The sequence below is a fragment of the Homalodisca vitripennis genome, chromosome 3 (genome assembly GCF_021130785.1).
Source record: "Homalodisca vitripennis isolate AUS2020 chromosome 3, UT_GWSS_2.1, whole genome shotgun sequence".
Classification (NCBI taxonomy): Eukaryota; Metazoa; Arthropoda; class Insecta; order Hemiptera; family Cicadellidae; genus Homalodisca; species Homalodisca vitripennis.
The window spans coordinates 173,026,366-173,044,101 of NC_060209.1; the positions used below are offsets into that span (position 1 = coordinate 173,026,366).

A 17,736-nucleotide genomic window follows, 5' to 3' on the forward strand; every position below is an offset into this window, starting at 1 on the left:
ACTCTAGTTGCAGAACAGTCGCTGTGTGTGCGCTGGGCCTTAGGCCTACCACACACGGGTCGACCCGTTTGCAACCAGAGTTTAGAACTAGTTTCAAACGCAACGAGTTTGCAACCAAAATAAAACCTGACTCCACACACGACGCGACTGGGTGTGGATCAGTTGGCGATCTCTGTGCGAACATGCGTATAGTGGTATAGTAATGTTTACATTCACATTTTTTACTTGATAAATTATCAGTAATTGAATAGTTATTTGTCGGAGTGTAACTTTATCGATCATGTCAAGTACTAGTGAGGATGAGGAAGACATAATTGCATGTTTTCTACGTCGTAGACAACGAAGAATGCGCAGAAAATATTGGTGTCACCCATACATAGAGAAAAATGTAAGGTGCAGACTATTCGTAGCAGCTGAACAATTAAAAGAGACAGACAGAAAGTTTATAGCTTTCTACAGAATGTCCAAAGAGTCATATGTGGAATTGGTGACGCTGGTTGCTCCATTTATACATAAGGTTGACACAAATATGAGGGAATGTGTGACTGCTGAAGAAAGAATACTCATAACTCTAAGGTATGTATTTATTGTTAAAATACAAAATTAGATATCAATTAATTATTCCAGATTTTGCACATAGAACTGGTTGGCGTCAATGTCCTGTGTAAATTGCGTGTAGTAATTACCAGCGGATGTTGGCGGCGCACTAATATTGCTGCCTGACTGGTGAGAGATTAGTGAAATGCTGGAATGTGGCGACGCTGGTGTGACATCTGATGTGCCTGATATTTCATCAATAAGAGTAAAAACTTTGCGTTTAAATTGTTTGATTTGTGAATCACTGAGTTCTTCCAACTCTGGTATCAAGCTAAGAAGGAACATTTTCAAAGCTTCTTTCTTGTTACTATCGTTTGCGGTAGTACTATTTTCAAGTCGTGCTGTTTTTGCCTTAAAATATGCAGCAAAACATTGATCTGCTTCGACAACGGCTTTTTTCTTCTGCGTTAGGCGTTTTTTACCTTCATTCGGAATGGACGATGGCTGTGAGCTGGTATGAGGTTGTATTGGTATGATTGGGGATGACCGGGAAGTATTATCCTGTACTATTGACGGCGATTGCGGTGATTCAATTGAAGGATCATCTGGAATATCATCCAATATTTGTGATTCCAATAAAGTTTCGTCGGTATTTACGTCGCTACAGTTAGGAACCTCTGGTAAATTTCCTGTAGAAGGAGGAGCTGATGTTCTTACAAACGGCAAACAAAACTGCATGGCCTCTGCCAGGTAGTAGGCCTTCTTCTTAGCGCCAGATCCCGAAGGTGAAGGTTTGATTTTTCGCATGAATACTGTCCGGAGATTACGCCACTTGTCTTTGCATTCCGCAGCTGAAAAGAAAAAAAGGGATAGCAAAACTTGAATCGGTTGGCCGATGTAAGTTGTAGTATAAAGTAGAAATGCACAATATTGTACGTGTGATAAGTACACTAAGTATTTATATATAATTTATGAAAACCCGTTAGTAATTATGCTTGTTACATTCAAGCGTTTGTTACAGGTATTTGGCTACAGGATGTTCATTTGTCGCTCTCTCTTTATATTTTGCAAGAGGCGAGAGTACAGTTGGAGTCATTATTAAAGAAACCACGAAAATCATTTGGAATGCACTGCAAGCAACTTACATGCCGGTACCAATAGGTGACCAATGGAAAGTAATTGCCGAACGTTTTGAGACATTGTGGAACTTACCAAATTGCCTTGGGGCGTTAGACGGAAAGCATATCCGCATTGAGAAATATCCAAATACTGGTTCAGAAAATTTTAACTATAAAAGTTTCAATTCAATAATTTTACTCGGATGCTGTGATGCTGATGGTGCTTTCACTATGATAGAACCAGGATATGCTGGACGAAATAGCGATGGAGGTGTTTACAAGGTCAGTGCCATGCGATACTGGCTCAACCATGGTGCTTTTCAAACTCCGCCACCCACCCCATTGCGATACGACGACATACAAAGACCATTCCCTTACTACTTCTTGGCAGATGAAGCGTTTCCACTAGCACGCAATGTAATGAGACCATACAATGGAAAATCACTCAATGATGTAAAAAGAATATTTAACTACAGATTAAGCCGAGGAATAAAATCTATTGAATGCACGTTTGGTATGGCTACTGAAAAGTTTGCAGTGTTAAATGGTCCCATAAGATGTCGCAATGCAGAAACAGTAATCGACATCGTAAAAGCCGCTTGTATCCTACACAATTACGTACGTAAAAGAGAAGGTATCGACTATACGCCGGCTACAGTGGAAATAGCTGAAGGACCATGCCCAAGACAGCATCCAATCACTGAACGCTCTTCGGCAGTTACTGTGAGACAATATTTGGCAAGTTACTTCATTTCTCCTCAAGCATTTCTGCCCTGGCAGTGGGAAAAAGCTATAGAATAAATCATTCTTCCAAGTGAAACATCATTGATTGCAAGATGTCGGTTTTGCAAGCCTATAAGGACTCAAGTAAACTGTAAAAACATACTTCAATAAAACTTTGTACATTAAATTATAACTATATTTTGTAACTGACTTGTTATTAATTTCTTTTCATTTAAAATTATAATACAGAATGTCCCATAAATAAAGGGCCAAAATCCATGATATTTTAAATAGGTAAAATATTTTACATTACCGCCATTATGAAACGGTAAAAATATTTTTTATTTTCTCAAGACTGTATTATCAACCGCATGAATTTTAGTTTCTCACATATACTATAGTACAGATAAAGTATGGTGGTCATGAAAAAATTCTAATTTTTAAACCGTTTAAACTGTCAAATTATAGATGATAACGATAGGTCTTGAGATATCAACACTAAACATTTTTGCTTATTTTGACTGAAAAACCATATCGTTTGGCTGGCACTACTTCACAACGGGACACCCTGCACATATCTGCTATCAATTACCTGTCATGTTCATTGCTACTCCAATCTCGTGCCAAGCCTTGTCAGTTATATCCTTTCTAGAATATCCTGGTAATTTGTAATTATACAACACTTCGTACTTTTCGACCTCTGCTACAAGTTTTAAATTCAACTCTTGATCACCCATCTTGCACTCACAAACACGTGAAACTATGCAACGCAACTGTTTGGTGACAAGAAAATACGGTCGCATGCGACCAGTCGGCAACTGATTTCAAACTGGTTGCAGTTTAGTCAGCCCGTGTGTTGATCCCCACTCCAGCACACGTCCAAGGTCAACAAACAGTTGCGTCTGCAACCGATTTGAAACTATAGTCGCAAACCGGTCGACCCGTGTGTGGTAGGCCTTAGAAGACCAAAGATCAAGGTTGTATGACAGGTTTGCAAATTTGTAGGCAACATGCTGTACTCCTACTTCAAAATTTAAAACTTGAATAAATTAGGACTGTACAATGTCTGTGTTGTTTTTTCTGAATGAAGAGTTACATTTATGTTCCTAATTAAATAAAATATTGATACTGTAATGACATAATGATCTTATTTATCTGTAATAAATAAATTTAAAAGAAGTTAAAAACTGTTTTTAGCCTTTCTTTTTTTTAAACCCCTGTTTTTAAAAACCAAATATAATAATATTTCATTTAAAACTTTAAAGTAACAAAACGGTATTTATTTTTGTGCTTCTCTTGGAATTGTGATTTTATTGGACAAGATCTTACACCACCGATGCTAGTACCTTCAGGTCAAGTAACAATAATAACAAAAAAGTAACTATTACAAAACCACAAGATGTATAAAATAAAAATTAAAAATACTGTACAGAGAATTTACGAGTTTTCAAAAATTTAAAGGTATGAGATTTAACAAAACAATCAGAAAATTATGTGAACTTTACCTTAAAGTTTAAAGTCTTGCCTTAAGGGGGGTCGGGAGGTCAAATGGGTCATAAATTACTTTTTTTTGTGTTTTTATTGAATATTATTCTGCTTTTCATAGCGGTTAATTCAAGACCAATTTCATGAAAATCGGTCAAGTAATTCTTGAATAAAAATTTTTTTTCTAAAGGCTGTACTTCAAATTTTTGGTGAGAGTTTCAGCATTGAGGAGACAGTATTTTATATTGTACTATAACTCTTTATGCAAAATAGAACTGTATTACTATTAAGTTTTTTGCTATTGGTACAGTTGTTTGTCACCTGTTTTTTCTTTCATTACCTTGTTTGTTATTGTTTTCTTCTGTTTATAACCAAGAATAACATTTCAAATGTCACAGTTTATTTTCTGAAGTTCCTGGTGTTTTCTGTGTGTTAGAAGTTTTATTTCAAAGGTATTGCAAAGCCTAGACTTTGTAACAAAGTCTTTAAAAAACGTGAGCAAGTAGGGAAGCCTAAAGTGGTGTTTGTAGATAGTGACTGTGTGAGAAGCCTAGAATCTAGGCCTAGTACACAAAGCCCAGAACCTAGGACTAGTGCACCAAGCCCAATTCCTCCAGAGCCTCAATAGGAGAGTTTGTCTAGTAAGAAAATTAGTTCTTGTCTTGCAGATTACGATAAGTACTAAGGTAACTGTGGCACTAATGACATTGTAAATTTGCAAATTCTTCAAAGCCTGCTTGAACAGAACCAAAGTGAATCGCTCAATAACATGATTTGGGCTTGTATTCCCAAGCGAATTGTTGTCATGCTATCAACTCTAGAATTAGGGTTATATGATGCTATTGCTGTCTTCAACAAAGGCAATACAGTCAGATGCGAAGTGTTTGCTAAATTAGGGATTGTACCTGGGGTAAACTGTGTGTATGTCCTTCAAGACATGGACATGCTACGCATCAAAAAAGCGAATAAAGCCGTTGATGAAATAGAAAAAAAAGTGTCGAAGAGAGACTACACTGGCAAAAAACAGGCTAGAAGACGACTATGAAGCAGAGGAAGCAGACAATCCCTCATATGGTGCAGGAATGCATTTATAAAGCAAGTTTAGTTACTAAGCTAATGGATGTTCCAAATAAATGGCTTTTTCCGAAAATGAATTTTTTCGGTAAATAAGGAACATTATCTCCTAAACTATAAATGATAGATCAATAATTTCTTTTTTATCTTGGAGAGGGCATTATTCTACACATTTTAACACGTGGATTTAAAAAAATTTCAATCAGAAAATTTTTTATTGCGACTAATTTATAAAAATTACTGGTAATTTTTAGAGTATTTTTTTTTAAATTGCCAAAAATCCAAAAAAATATTTTTTTACAAAAATATCGTGTTACAATATGTATATTGTTGTGCTTTATCAAGAAAAAAAAGTTCTAAGTGCTATCATTTATAGTTTTTTAGTAAATGTTCCTTAAAGTTTGAGAATTTAACATGGGCTTAAATGGAGCTCCCGACCCCCCTTAAAGTAATTGCTAGCCGTTCTTCGGCACTAATCGCTTCGTAGTGGGTACTTACCTTTTCAATGTCAGCAATCAAACTCAGCAACTCGTCAAAACATTCCTGATTAATTCTAAAATATATCGCGGGGTAGGATCAATAAGGTTCTAACTAACATTTTTTTCAAAATTGACTTATTGATGCAATATGGTTCTATGTGCTCTAGAGAATGTTTTTCTTTGATTAGAATTGATAAATCAGCTGTTTATTCCATTTTAAAGCCAAAAAAAGATAGTTCTATCTACAGTAAGGCAGAATAGATAAGTCAATACAGTTCTAACTACCATATGCACCTTTAAATGTAGGCCTAATTAATAATCTAATCTAACGTAACCAAAAATAATGTAACAAAACCTTATTCAAAATCTTTATTCCTGCAACTTGGATATTTATTAAATTTAAATATGTTAAGAATTATTTGTTTTGTTCCAGTGACCAAGATGGATTCCAAAATTTAGATGGTGCTACAGCCCAGGTTTCGTATTTTGTTGCACCCTATCTCTGAAAGTAGGGGTAACTGTTGAGCGAGCTTGAATCTGTGTGCTGGACTTTGTATGGGGCGTGTGGACTGCTTGGGAAGGATTACTGGTGGATGCCAACGGATGTTGTCCGGTACCGGCTGCAAGCTGCTTAACCAAAGCAGCAACCTGCTCTGTTAAATTGAGCACCATACCCTCCAAGGCGGTACATGACGGGCACTGTGCGGATTGGACTGGGGCTGAAGCAGCTTCGGAGTATGAGACTCCCTTTTTAGGGGTTGGAGCGATTCTTCTCCTGTACTCTTTGCGGGCTTCGTTAAAGGAGAGTTTGTTAAGAGTAACGATCTTCAATACTTCCTTTTCCTCTAAGTAAACTCTACACTCCTTCGAAGTGGCCGCGTGTTTGCCCTTACAGTTCACGCATCTGACGTCGTTCTTGCAACCTTCCTCTTGGTGGCCTTCATCGCCGCAACGGGAACAAGTCTCAGGGCCCGAGCACGTCTTAGTAGAGTGCCCGAATCTCTGACAACGGAAACACCGCTGCGGATTTTTAAAGTATGGCCGTACAGTCAGGGACAAGTACCCAGCCTTAATAGTTTTTGGAGGTTGGGGAAAAGCAAAGGTCAGAATTAGACCAGGAGGAGGAACCTTTTTCCCATTCTCCGTCCGAAGCATCCTGACCACATCGGTTACCATTTCGCATTGCAGCTCGTCCTTGAGTTCTTCCTCACTACACTCCATCAGGTCACGGCAGAAGACGATCCCCTTGGAGGTGTTCAGTGAGGAGTGCGGTTGAACGACGACTTCCACCTGATCAAAAAAGCTTGTCATCTGAAGGAACTTCCTGGCTTGGATGTAGTTTGCAGCCTCCACCAAGATAGTTCCATTTCTCAGTTTGCTTACAGATTTAGGCTGACCGCCTGAGGAAACTAAAGCTTTGTTTATTAAGAAAGGACTAACCTTCGTTAGAGTTTTGCCCTCATCCTTATGGCTAACGATTAGGTATAGTGGAGTTGGAACGTTCATATTTTCTGCGTTTACTTTTTCTTCCACTTTCCTTTGTTTTATGTATGATTCATTTTCAGAATCCGACAACTGTCTCTTTTTCTCTGGATCGTTATCTCTTACTCCGAATTCTTGCCCTAAGGGTGGGGTGGTTTGAGTATCCATATATAAGGTCACCAGCGCATCGTGTTTAGTAGTGCGGGCCGATTCACCGGGAGCGGGCATGCCCTCGGGTGTCCCACAAACCGTAGCTTGGGGGACAACCCTACCTCAGTTCCCCGAGGCCCGGTTTCCATCGATTACACAGTCGGGAATACGCGCACAACTTGGACTCGCACGTGGCAACAGGGGCTCCGACACCCCTGCCTACTGAACACTTCCTGACCAAGGACCGAAGTGGCTGGCTTCTGAACCAGTACATGACCTACGCCTCGGCAGAGACAAGCTCACATCAGCTCTCACCGACACCAGATAGGGCATCTAGTGCCGGCTTAAGCACTCCCAGCGAGCCATGCACTGGAACGGTCAGAGGACGGGTACTTATAGACCCTGGAGGGGGATTTGGTAGGAATTAGGGAATGGTTAGGTGGGAAGAGGCAGTTTAACGTCATACCCAGGACGGTTATTTTTCCTTATGTCACCAACAACCATTGCCAGGACTTCGTCGAACTGTTCACGACTTAACCTAAAATAAGTCCTAAATTTTTCATCATCAGCCTCAAGATCACTCATCAAGTGGTGATATTCACCAAAACTCTTTCTTTTTCTATTGATGCGATGTACCCACTCGTTTCTCGATGATACACTATATAACAAAATCAACTCATCATCATCACTACTGCTGCTGCTGTCATCGAACCAGGGTAATCCGCAAGAAAACCCAGACTCGCACCATGAGACTGTCGGAGCAGACATCTTCCTGAATACTGACGTAAACGTAGCTACCAGCATAGCATCGCAACCCTCGCGGCGGTGTGAAATGGCGCATCGCTAGCATAGCCGGCATCGCGTACATCCAGCCACGCACGCTACATGCGGTGTAAAATGGCCTTTAATAACGCAGGATCACACCCAGATGGGGGGAACTGCAATGCGATGGCATACGCACAATGTTTTTGCCACCGAACGTGACCAGCCTCATTCAGCCTATGGACCAAGGCGTACTTGAAACTTTGAAAAAAAGTACAGACGCCGTTTGTTGCAATCAATGTTTCAAACAATTGAAGGAGAGGCAACCATAAAAGATTTCCTGAAAAAAGTCACAATCAAGGATGTGATTTATTGGATCGCTGAAGCTTGGAGCGAAATTAAACCAGAAACAATCCAGAAATCATGGAAGAAAATCGGAGTGTGTAAAATTGAAAATGATGATGAAGATGACGATCTACCGTTAATAAATTTAATAAACAGACTTCCTGGTTGCAATGGGACAAATCAAACTGATATTGGAGAGTGGATGAGTAGGGACGAACAGTTAGAGACAACAGACGACACCATAGTTGAGATGGTCACAGACATGACAGATGATGGGAGTGAGGAAGAAGAAAGTGTGCAGGAGACAGACCCGGCAATGACTCACAGCGACGGCTACGCGGCACTGGATGCGGCCCTGCGCTACGTAGAGCAGCAAGCAGAGGCGACAGCGGCAGACACGTTATTGCTTCGGCGGTGGAGAGACATGGCTGCCCGCAAACGCTGCAGTGTTGTGAAACAAAAAACTCTAGACAGTTTTTTAAGTAAACATTGCATCTTTGGACCTCTGTAAGTAATTTCTTAATGCTGGTATTTGTAATAAAATCATATTTCTTTTGTTTGCCTTCAGTTCTAATTATAACCCAATTTTTCTTAAAGTGTTCCGTATAATTCGAGTTCTTCACAATTCGAGGTACATTCTGGTCCCATTCACCTCGGATTACCGGGACTCTACTGTAATTATATGCATGTGCAGTAGTGACAGTGGTTACTGAAAAGCTCGAGAGCGGTTCGTAAACGTGAACCGTCTGCAAACAGTGTGATGGGTACGTCTGGACTGGATGGACTTTACAGTTTACCGCCAACGTTGTTTTGTTTCACCAGGCAGTTAGTACTCACTAGATATTATCTGTGTTTATGTTAGTGTGTTTAAAGGTGATATAGTTAGTAAACTAGTGAACATGGCAAAGTCCAAGTCTGATGTGTGGGAGTATTTTGTGCGTAATGACTCAAATTCGTCTACCTGTAAGATTTGTAAGAATGTAATAAGTAACAAGTCAAACACCAGCAACTTGCGGGATCATTTATTACGACGCCATAAAGATAGATATGTTAATACAAAAAATGATAGTAGTTCTAAGGGTGCGGATCGTTATGCTGAACCTAGTAAAGCTAAACAAATTAAATTTACTGATATTGGACGAACCATAAATAAGTGTGAACCTTACGCTCATGGAAGTGTTAGGAAAGAAGAAATAGATTCAGCTTTAATTAAATTTATAACAACTGATCTTGAACCTTTTAGTGTAGTGCAGAAGCCTGGATATGTCCATTTGGTAAAAACTTTAGATCCTAGATACACTGTGCCGGAAAGACGAACAATTTCAAATGAGATGCTTCCAGAACTGTATTCTAAAGCCAAAAATAAACTCATGAGTATTTTGGATGATGTAGGTTATGTCTCATGTACGTCTGATATGTGGACATCTATCACCGGAGATAGCTATCTGACTTTAACATTCATTTTATTTTAGACTGGGAATTTAAAAGTGCTGTACTTATGACCAAACAAGTTACAGAGAAGCATACTTTCGAAAATGTTTGCACAGAAATTCTCTCAATATTAAACGAATTCAATCTTACTGGTAAGTTGGTGTGTTTAGTAACAAATAATGCAGCTAACATGATTAAGGCTGGAAATTTATTGAATGTAAAACATCTTGGCTGCTTTGCACACACGTTGCAATTGGTTATTACTGATTCGCTCAATATCACTGCTGTTAAGCCTATAATTTCAAAGGCAAAAGAAATAGTTACGACATTCAAATCAAGCAGTGTTGCCTTTGAAACACTTAAAAAAGAGCAAAAATGTGTTTCAAAACCTCAACTTAAATTTATAAAAGAGGTACCTACCCGTTGGAATTCCACATTCCAGATGATTAAACGCATTTTGGACATAGGCGAACCACTGATCGTAGCAATATCAAAGCTGGAGAAAAGTAAAATAACGTACTTTGCAGCCGAAGAAGTTTTAATTTTAAATGATATAGTGCAATTACTTGCTACATTTGAAGAGGCAACGGAAACCATATCAGGGGAGAACTACGCTACCTCATCACTGTTAATACCAGTTGTTTATTGCCTACAGTACAATGTGAACGAGACTGGTAAACAAATTAAAACAGAAACTGGGAAACTTGTACATGCAATGATTGTAGAAGGAATTAACAATCGCCTTGTACCTTATGAAAGTAGAACGATCACTCAACTTGCTACAATATTAGACCCCCACTGGAAGAAAACGCCATTCCTGAAACCAGAAAATGCAGAATCCGCCCAAAAAGCGTTAGAAAATGCTCTCGCTTACCATCTCAAAAAGGCAGAGGAAACCAACAACAGTGGAAAATCACAGTCTTCTACATGTTCTGAGGCGCCACCAGAGAAGAATAGCAGCAAGGCCAAGCACACCCTTTTTTCTATTCTCGAAGAAAGAAAAGAAGCTGTTAAACTTCAGAGAACTAACACCACTGACAGTATTATTACTGTTCGACAGTACCTTCAGGTAAGAAAACCTGTATTCTTTATTAATTTAAACCATTTAAGATTAACAATTAATATACAAGTTTAGCAATGCTAAAATTTCCTTAACTTTGGAAATGTTCCTTAACATATGCAATTATATGTACTTATATTTCTGTGGTGATGACAAACCAATAATTTTACTATCAGTATAGGTTTAGACAAAGAGATATACAGGCGTTTGATATCATATTAATGATAAATTAGGGTTGGCAGCAATATGAATGTGCATACAATTTTGTAACATACAATATTTGTCTGCATATGTGCTACTTAGCTGCACCTTTGTTTTAGGAATTGGTTCTACCACACAAGGAAAAAACAAACGTGCTACATTATTGGAGAGACTCCCAACATGCCAGTTTAAGGGGGGTAGTACACCGTTAAATGTCAAAAATTGCATTATTTATTTTTTTCATTATAATTGTTTACTAGTTTGTTCTGATCAATACAGTAAAAAAATTATGACGATAGCTTGATTTTTAGCTGAATTGTGACAAAAAAACGAAATCAATACATGAAGCTTTTTGTACAAAATCCAAATCTTGTACACTCCTCTTGTTTTTAGATTTTGTTTTCATACAGTATTCATTGATAGTAGGTAGTGTTTTGCTTTAAAATCTGTGATTTGTTTTCTTATTTCTATTTTACAGGCCTATGGCTTTGGTTCAATGTATCGTTTGTTTACATTACTTGAGTGAAGATTAGTGTCAACATTTACGTTTTCAGTGTCAAGTAATCGAAAATAGATTGACAGACTCTGTGATTGACCAACTAGGTGTGTACTTTGGTAATGCTATTAGAGCCAATCCCAATGATTTTGTATCAATGAGAAAGGCTGCTTGGGCAGTATGGAACCACAAGGCCAGTTCGGATGAGAAACCACTTCACCATTTTTATCCGACTGACCCAGAATCTTGGTGTAAGTACCAGCAGGCTATATAATAATGACTCAATAACAACTTTTAAACATAAAAACACAATACCATACCCTATAATGGATTCCATTAAACCAATATTAAACCAACTTTTAAGAAGATGTTTAAAAGGAAAACCCAAAACGCTAACGAGTCATACAACAATGTGCTTTGGAACATCTGCCCTAAAAAAGGTTTTGCTGGAAGAACAGTTTTAAATATTGCAGCACATTAAGCATCTTTGATTTATAATGAAGGGCATTTAGGTAGGTTAAAGGTTCTTACTCATTTATCCATGACTCCGGGGACTTTCTGTGAAGAATTGTTGAGAAATTTTGATGAGACCCGTGTGCGCGCATTGCTAAAGAAAGTTGAAAATCAAAGTTTGGAAGCCAGAAGAGCCAGAAGGAGATTGAGACTAGACCAGCAATGGAGATTTTAAGAAGTAGAAGGTGTAACATATGTATCAGGGTCTTTTTAATGTAAGATAAAACATCATTTTTAATAGTTTAACTTTAACGGTGGTTTTCCGAAAGTTACTTTTTTGCCTACTATTTACATGATTTCTCAAAAAGTATTCAAGATATCCTTACCAAATTTTCAGGGGATGTTTATAACATCATTAGCTATAGCATGAACTAGGATTACCAGAAATGAATCAATATAACTCAATTTATTAAGGTAAATAAATGTTTTTTTTTAATAAATTATGTTTATTTTGTATTTTTTATATTTTTTTATTATTTATTTTAACATTAGACCAATATCCTTAGTTCATGCCATAGCCCTAGGTCTAACAAACAGAATGATACCAAATTTATGTGTGAAACTTTAATTTGAGCGTTACAATTATGTAAATAAGTAAGCTACGTAAAAAAAACAAAAAAATTTATAACTCAGTAATAGAAAAAAATATTTTATTAAAAATAATTTTAAAATAAACTGATATATATATCTAACTTACCCACAAAATTTCATATGTGTAGGTATATCAGTAGTTGCACAAGAAATAAATTTGTAAATGCAAGCGGAAAGGTGTACTACCCCCCTTAAAGTCATTGGCAAAAAAATATCTGTGTCCCGGCTACATCCGTGTCTTCGGAAAGGATCTTTTCCGAGGCGGGCCAGATAATAAGTGAGAATAGAAGCAGGCTCAATCCACTAAAAGCCGATAAACAAATCTTTCTAAATACAAATATGTGGATTTTACAAAAATAAGTTCCAGTGTATATACTAACTTTTTTCAGAATAATATACTAAATAACTGAATGAATTATGTTTCAGGCAATTATCTACTTCTAAATGTAATCTTTAATTTAATTCATATTATGTAAGAATAATTATTAAAATAAATGCATACTGTTTTAATTATTGTTTTGTTTTGTATTCTAACATCTTATTTCTACAATTATTTCGTATATTTTATTTTTATGTAGCTCTAGCAAGTCTCGATTGTCAATCGATACTATCGATTGTTAGGCACCTATAGCATCGAAGCAATCGATTGTTGTGTACCCCTTTTTTTATTTTATTTTTTTTTATAAGGGGCAAAAAACGTTGCGGTTATCATCGCTCTCAAGAAAGAATTGACACCTTCTCGTATTTGGTGGTGTCAATTAGGTAAATAAAGATTACATTGTACACGATATAACAAAAGAAATAGGAATCACGACAAGTAGGTGAGTAAATAATTTATACTTAAAACTAGATAACAATAAATGTAACAAGGGAAAGACTGTAGAGAGGTCTTAACCTATATAAATACTAAAAATATAAATTGAACATAAATAAGGACAAGGTACATAACATTAATTAAATAAACTGTGCAAACTTAACAAATTTTACTGCCACCAAGAAAGCTGTAAAGGGGCTAATTTGGCAGCTGTCATGATAAAGATAAATACAAATAAATATTAAAATTTATAAATATAAACAACAATCAATAATCGGAATAAATAAGTTTAACATAATACTTTATTTTATTCATAAGCGACGTTGCATTCAGAAAACACAACAGTCTTTGAGTTGCCGTCTCGTCATCACAGAGAATACCAAATCAAATCAAATCAAATTCTTTTATTGCAAGGACAACATGTATGAGTTGCATAGCAAACGTCAATATTGTACGAGTATATTCTAAAATTTTAAACATTCATACCACATTACCTCATTCAAACATACAGTTTTACAATCACGCATCTTTCATTCCTGGCCAATGAAACCCACTTCAAACATTGGAGTCAGTCATTCCAATTGTGTGGTCTCCCAGTCGAATTCAAAAAACTCATCTGCATTATAAAATGCATGCGACACCAAAAGGCGTTTGAGACGAGCTTTGAACGCCTTGGGCGTTGGGGTAGTTTTTATAGAGTTGGGCAGTCTGTTGAGGAAATTAACACCTGCTTGCGAAGGCAAGCGTTCACAAACTACCGTTCTGTGTCTTCCCGTACGGTAGTTTTCTCTGCCTCGTGTCTCATACATGTGTATGTCCCGGCCTCTGGTTAAGGCACATTTGTACATACAAAACATGGTTGTTTCTAAAATGTAGAGACACGGCAACGTGAACAGCTGCAATTTCTTGAAAACCGGCCTGCACGATTCTCTTTAATTGATTTTTGCGATGATTCGAATCGATTTTTTTTTGAAGTCTGAAAACTCTCTGGAAGAGAGTGTTTGCACACGCTCCCCACAGAACCAGACCGTAGGACAGATGGGGATAAATTAAGCCGTAATACGCCGTTATCAGTACCTGACTCGGGCAGTATTTTGCTAAAGACCTCAGAATGAAAATTCCTGAGGAAATTTTGGCACAAACTTGGTCAATATGATCATTCCAGGTCAACTCTCTATCAAGGTGTATTCCCAGGAATTTTGAAGAGCAGACTTCGTCCAGTGTGGAGTCCCCCAAGAAAACTGCGGGTTCACTAAGGTTTTCCACCACACGCAAAGAAAAATTCAAAATATTTGATTTTGATGAGTTTGCTGTGAGATTGAGGCTGTTGAAGTGTTGGACACAGTTGTTGATGTCAACAAAAGCCTGTTGTTCCAAAACTTCACTGGATTTCCCACTGAAACAGAGAGTCGTATCATCAGCATACTGCACTAGTTTTCCATGCCGAAGTGATGATCCTATGTCGTTGACATAAAGCAGGAAAAGCACAGGACTGAGTATGGATCCCTGTGGGACACCATATTTCAGTTTTATTGGCCTGGACAGTTGATTTGAAATTTGGACAACTTGGGATCTGTGGCTTAGGAATGAGCTAAGCCATTCAAGGGGCACGCCTCGAATGCCATGAGACTCCAGTTTGTCTAGCAGTGTGTTATGGTCAACGCAGTCGAATGCTTTGGACAGGTCAAGAAACACACTCATTGTGTGTTTCCGATTTTCTATCCCCTCCACAATCATATCAACAAGACTAACAACTGCGTCAGTTGTCGATTTGCCCTTTCTGAACCCAAATTGTTCATCAGAGAGCTGATTGTACGTATTTGTCCAAAAAAAAGCATTCATATGAGAAAAAGTTTTTTAAATATTTTGCTCAATACTGGCAAAATTGAGACAGGCCTACAATTATTGATAGACAGCGGATCGTCTTTCTTAAATATTGGGACAACTTTAGCGACTTTCAGGAGGGAGGGGAAAACTCCACTTTGGAATGAAGAATTTATCAGTTGGGTTAATGGTCTCACTAAGTGCTTGAAGACACTTTTAATGAGCCATGTTGACATAAGATTTAAATCGTTTGATTTTTTGGCTGGGAGCTGCTGAATAATTCGTTTAATTGAGTGCGGCGCGCGGAGTTCCCGCGCTTTTGCACCCTTGATTGTATACAACTCAGTCTGTAGTTAGCATTGCTTGGAGTTTGTTTCGCGGCCGCAGCACTGTGTATCGGCTATAACCTTACTTTTGTGCAGTTTCAGTTTCCGAGTAGCGCCTTTCGTTTAGTTTTGATCGTGTGCATCGTAATTTACTTAGTTTGGGGTGTTGTTCTTAGTTAATAATACATTTTATTTATTGTGTTAGGGTTTTAAATTTGAATAATGGCTGCTTCGACCTCTAGACAAAATAATGACACTGCTAACTCTAGTGACAGTGAAGCAGACATAAGTGAGGACAGCGACTATGACCTGAGTGGAGATGAAAGTGACAATGTGGATGAAGATAATGACCATCTCAACCCTTCGTGGTCTCCCTTTACACAAGGACTTCGCCGTATACCATTTACAGCAGAAAATAGGTTCAAAGTACCAGTACCTGGTAACAACAAGCCAATAGATTGGTTTACTCTGGTACTTGATGATATTTTCCTAGAGAATATTGTTTGAGAATCGAACATATATGCATTTGAAGTGTATGGTAAGCCAAATCTTGGAGAACACTCAAGAATAAACAAATGGCAAGATTTGAATGTTCCAGAATTAAAGGTATTTATAGGTTTACTACTGCATATGGGAACCATCAGACTGAACCGTTACCAGGACCACTGGAAGACATCCAGATTATTTGATATTAAATGTTTCAGAGATCAAATGAGCAGAGATAGATTTTTGCTCATTCTTAGATGTCTGCATTTTTCAAGAAATGTAGAAGGAGAGGGCAAAGATGACAGATTGAAAAAAAATTAGCATGTTGGTTAGCTATTTCAATCAAAAAATGGACGATTTATATTATCCATGCAGGGAACTTTCCCTTGATGAGGGTATGGTGCTGTGGAGAGGGCGTTTGCTCTTTCGACGGTATATCAAGGGGAAGCGCCACAAATATGGCGTAAAGTTGTACTCCCTTTGTGAGCCTCAGGGCCTTGTGATTAGGTTTGCAGTGTATTCTGGTGGTAAAGGTGAGTTAGGGGGCAAAGGCCACGCCTCTAAGGTGGTTATGCACCTAATGAGAGGGAAACTTGATGTAGGCCATTCGTTATATATGGATAACTACTATAATAGTGTTGCTCTTGCCTCCAAGTTGTTAGCAAATAAAACATACTGTACTGGCACCCTCAGACTCGACAGGAAGCATGTTCCAGCTGACGTCAAGACAGCTAAGCTGCAGGTGGGGGAGACAATACAAAGATACGCTGAAGGAGTCATGATGGCCAAATGGAGGGACAAGCGGATAGTGTCATATCTATCTACTGAACATGAAAACAACATTGTGCTAACATCTAATCGACGTAATGTGCAACGAGAAAAGCCCATGGCTATTGTCCAGTACAATGCCAACATGAAGGGGGTAGATAGGAGTGACCAAATGCTCGCCTACTACCCCAGTGACCATAAATCTGTACGTTGGTACAAGAAGATTTTCATACATCTTCTACAAATGATAATGGTAAATGCCCACAAGTTGTACAATGTTGCAAATGACACCAATACTATGCAACTGTATGATTTTCGCTTACAGGTTATTGATGCTCTGTTACCTCCCAAACATCAAGCTCCTCCAGTGCGGCCTCCACTCAACCCGCTGCACGTTCTTTCAAAGACCACTGCGCTTTACAAGAAAGGACGACTTCTAGGAAAAAGATGCCGTCAGTGTCTAAAGGAAGGAAGGCGCAAAGAAACTGTGTACATGTGTGCGCAATGCCCTGGCGAACCGCCACTGTGTGCGTTGGGTTGCTACAAGTACCATGCGCAGCTTCAAGAATAAGTGTCAAAAGAGGATGTTGGGTGATTTTGTAAATATGTATATAAAACAAATACTTTGTTTTTTTCCTAATTAGTTATAGGTATAAATATAAACACTAATGGCCACTGATTTCTAACATTCTTTTTGTGGTAAATGACATAACGACATGGTATGTGCTCGCTCAGTGCTTGGCGCGGGAATTCCCGCTCAACTTTACGACGTCATCAATTGCTTTCCAGAGACTTCATAAACACAACTGGACATCATATTTCAACTATAAACAGCCAAAGGTACACATTCACGCATAAATAAACTATTTTAAATATTCATATCTTGCACTAATGCTAAGCGCGGGAAAACCCGCTTATAATAATGACGTCATAAAAATGTATAAATTTTGTTATGAACCATTTTTTATTGTTATACATTTAGTTTCTGAGGGCCAAACTTAAAGATTTTTCAGTTAGATGATTTCAGCTTCTGGCAAAAATTTCCTAAAACTATACAGCAGTCAATGTGTT

The 17,736-nt window shown here is 38.0% G+C and overlaps 2 protein-coding genes across 2 annotated transcripts; one reads left to right on the forward strand and one right to left on the reverse strand.

Annotated features, from left to right (window-relative positions):
* Positions 1 to 251: 251 nt before the first annotated feature.
* LOC124357801 lies at positions 252 to 1,511 on the reverse strand. The gene has a single exon (XM_046809856.1). The coding sequence runs from the start codon at positions 1,342 to 1,344 to the stop codon at positions 619 to 621; it is 726 nt and encodes a 241-aa protein (XP_046665812.1). The 5' UTR covers positions 1,345 to 1,511; the 3' UTR covers positions 252 to 618.
* Positions 1,512 to 16,294: 14,783 nt separating this feature from the next.
* On the forward strand, positions 16,295 to 17,236 carry LOC124358476 (piggyBac transposable element-derived protein 4-like). The gene has a single exon (XM_046810769.1). It carries the CDS (start codon positions 16,295 to 16,297, stop codon positions 17,234 to 17,236), a length of 942 nt encoding a protein of 313 aa, XP_046666725.1.
* The last annotated feature ends 500 nt before the right edge of the window (positions 17,237 to 17,736 follow it).

Coding starts and splice junctions, on each gene's coding strand:
- LOC124358476 (XM_046810769.1), top strand. CDS start 16,295: ATGGTGCTGTGGAGAGGGCGTTTGCTCTTTCGACGGTATATCAAGGGG.
- LOC124357801 (XM_046809856.1), bottom strand. CDS start 1,344: ATGCGAAAAATCAAACCTTCACCTTCGGGATCTGGCGCTAAGAAGAAG.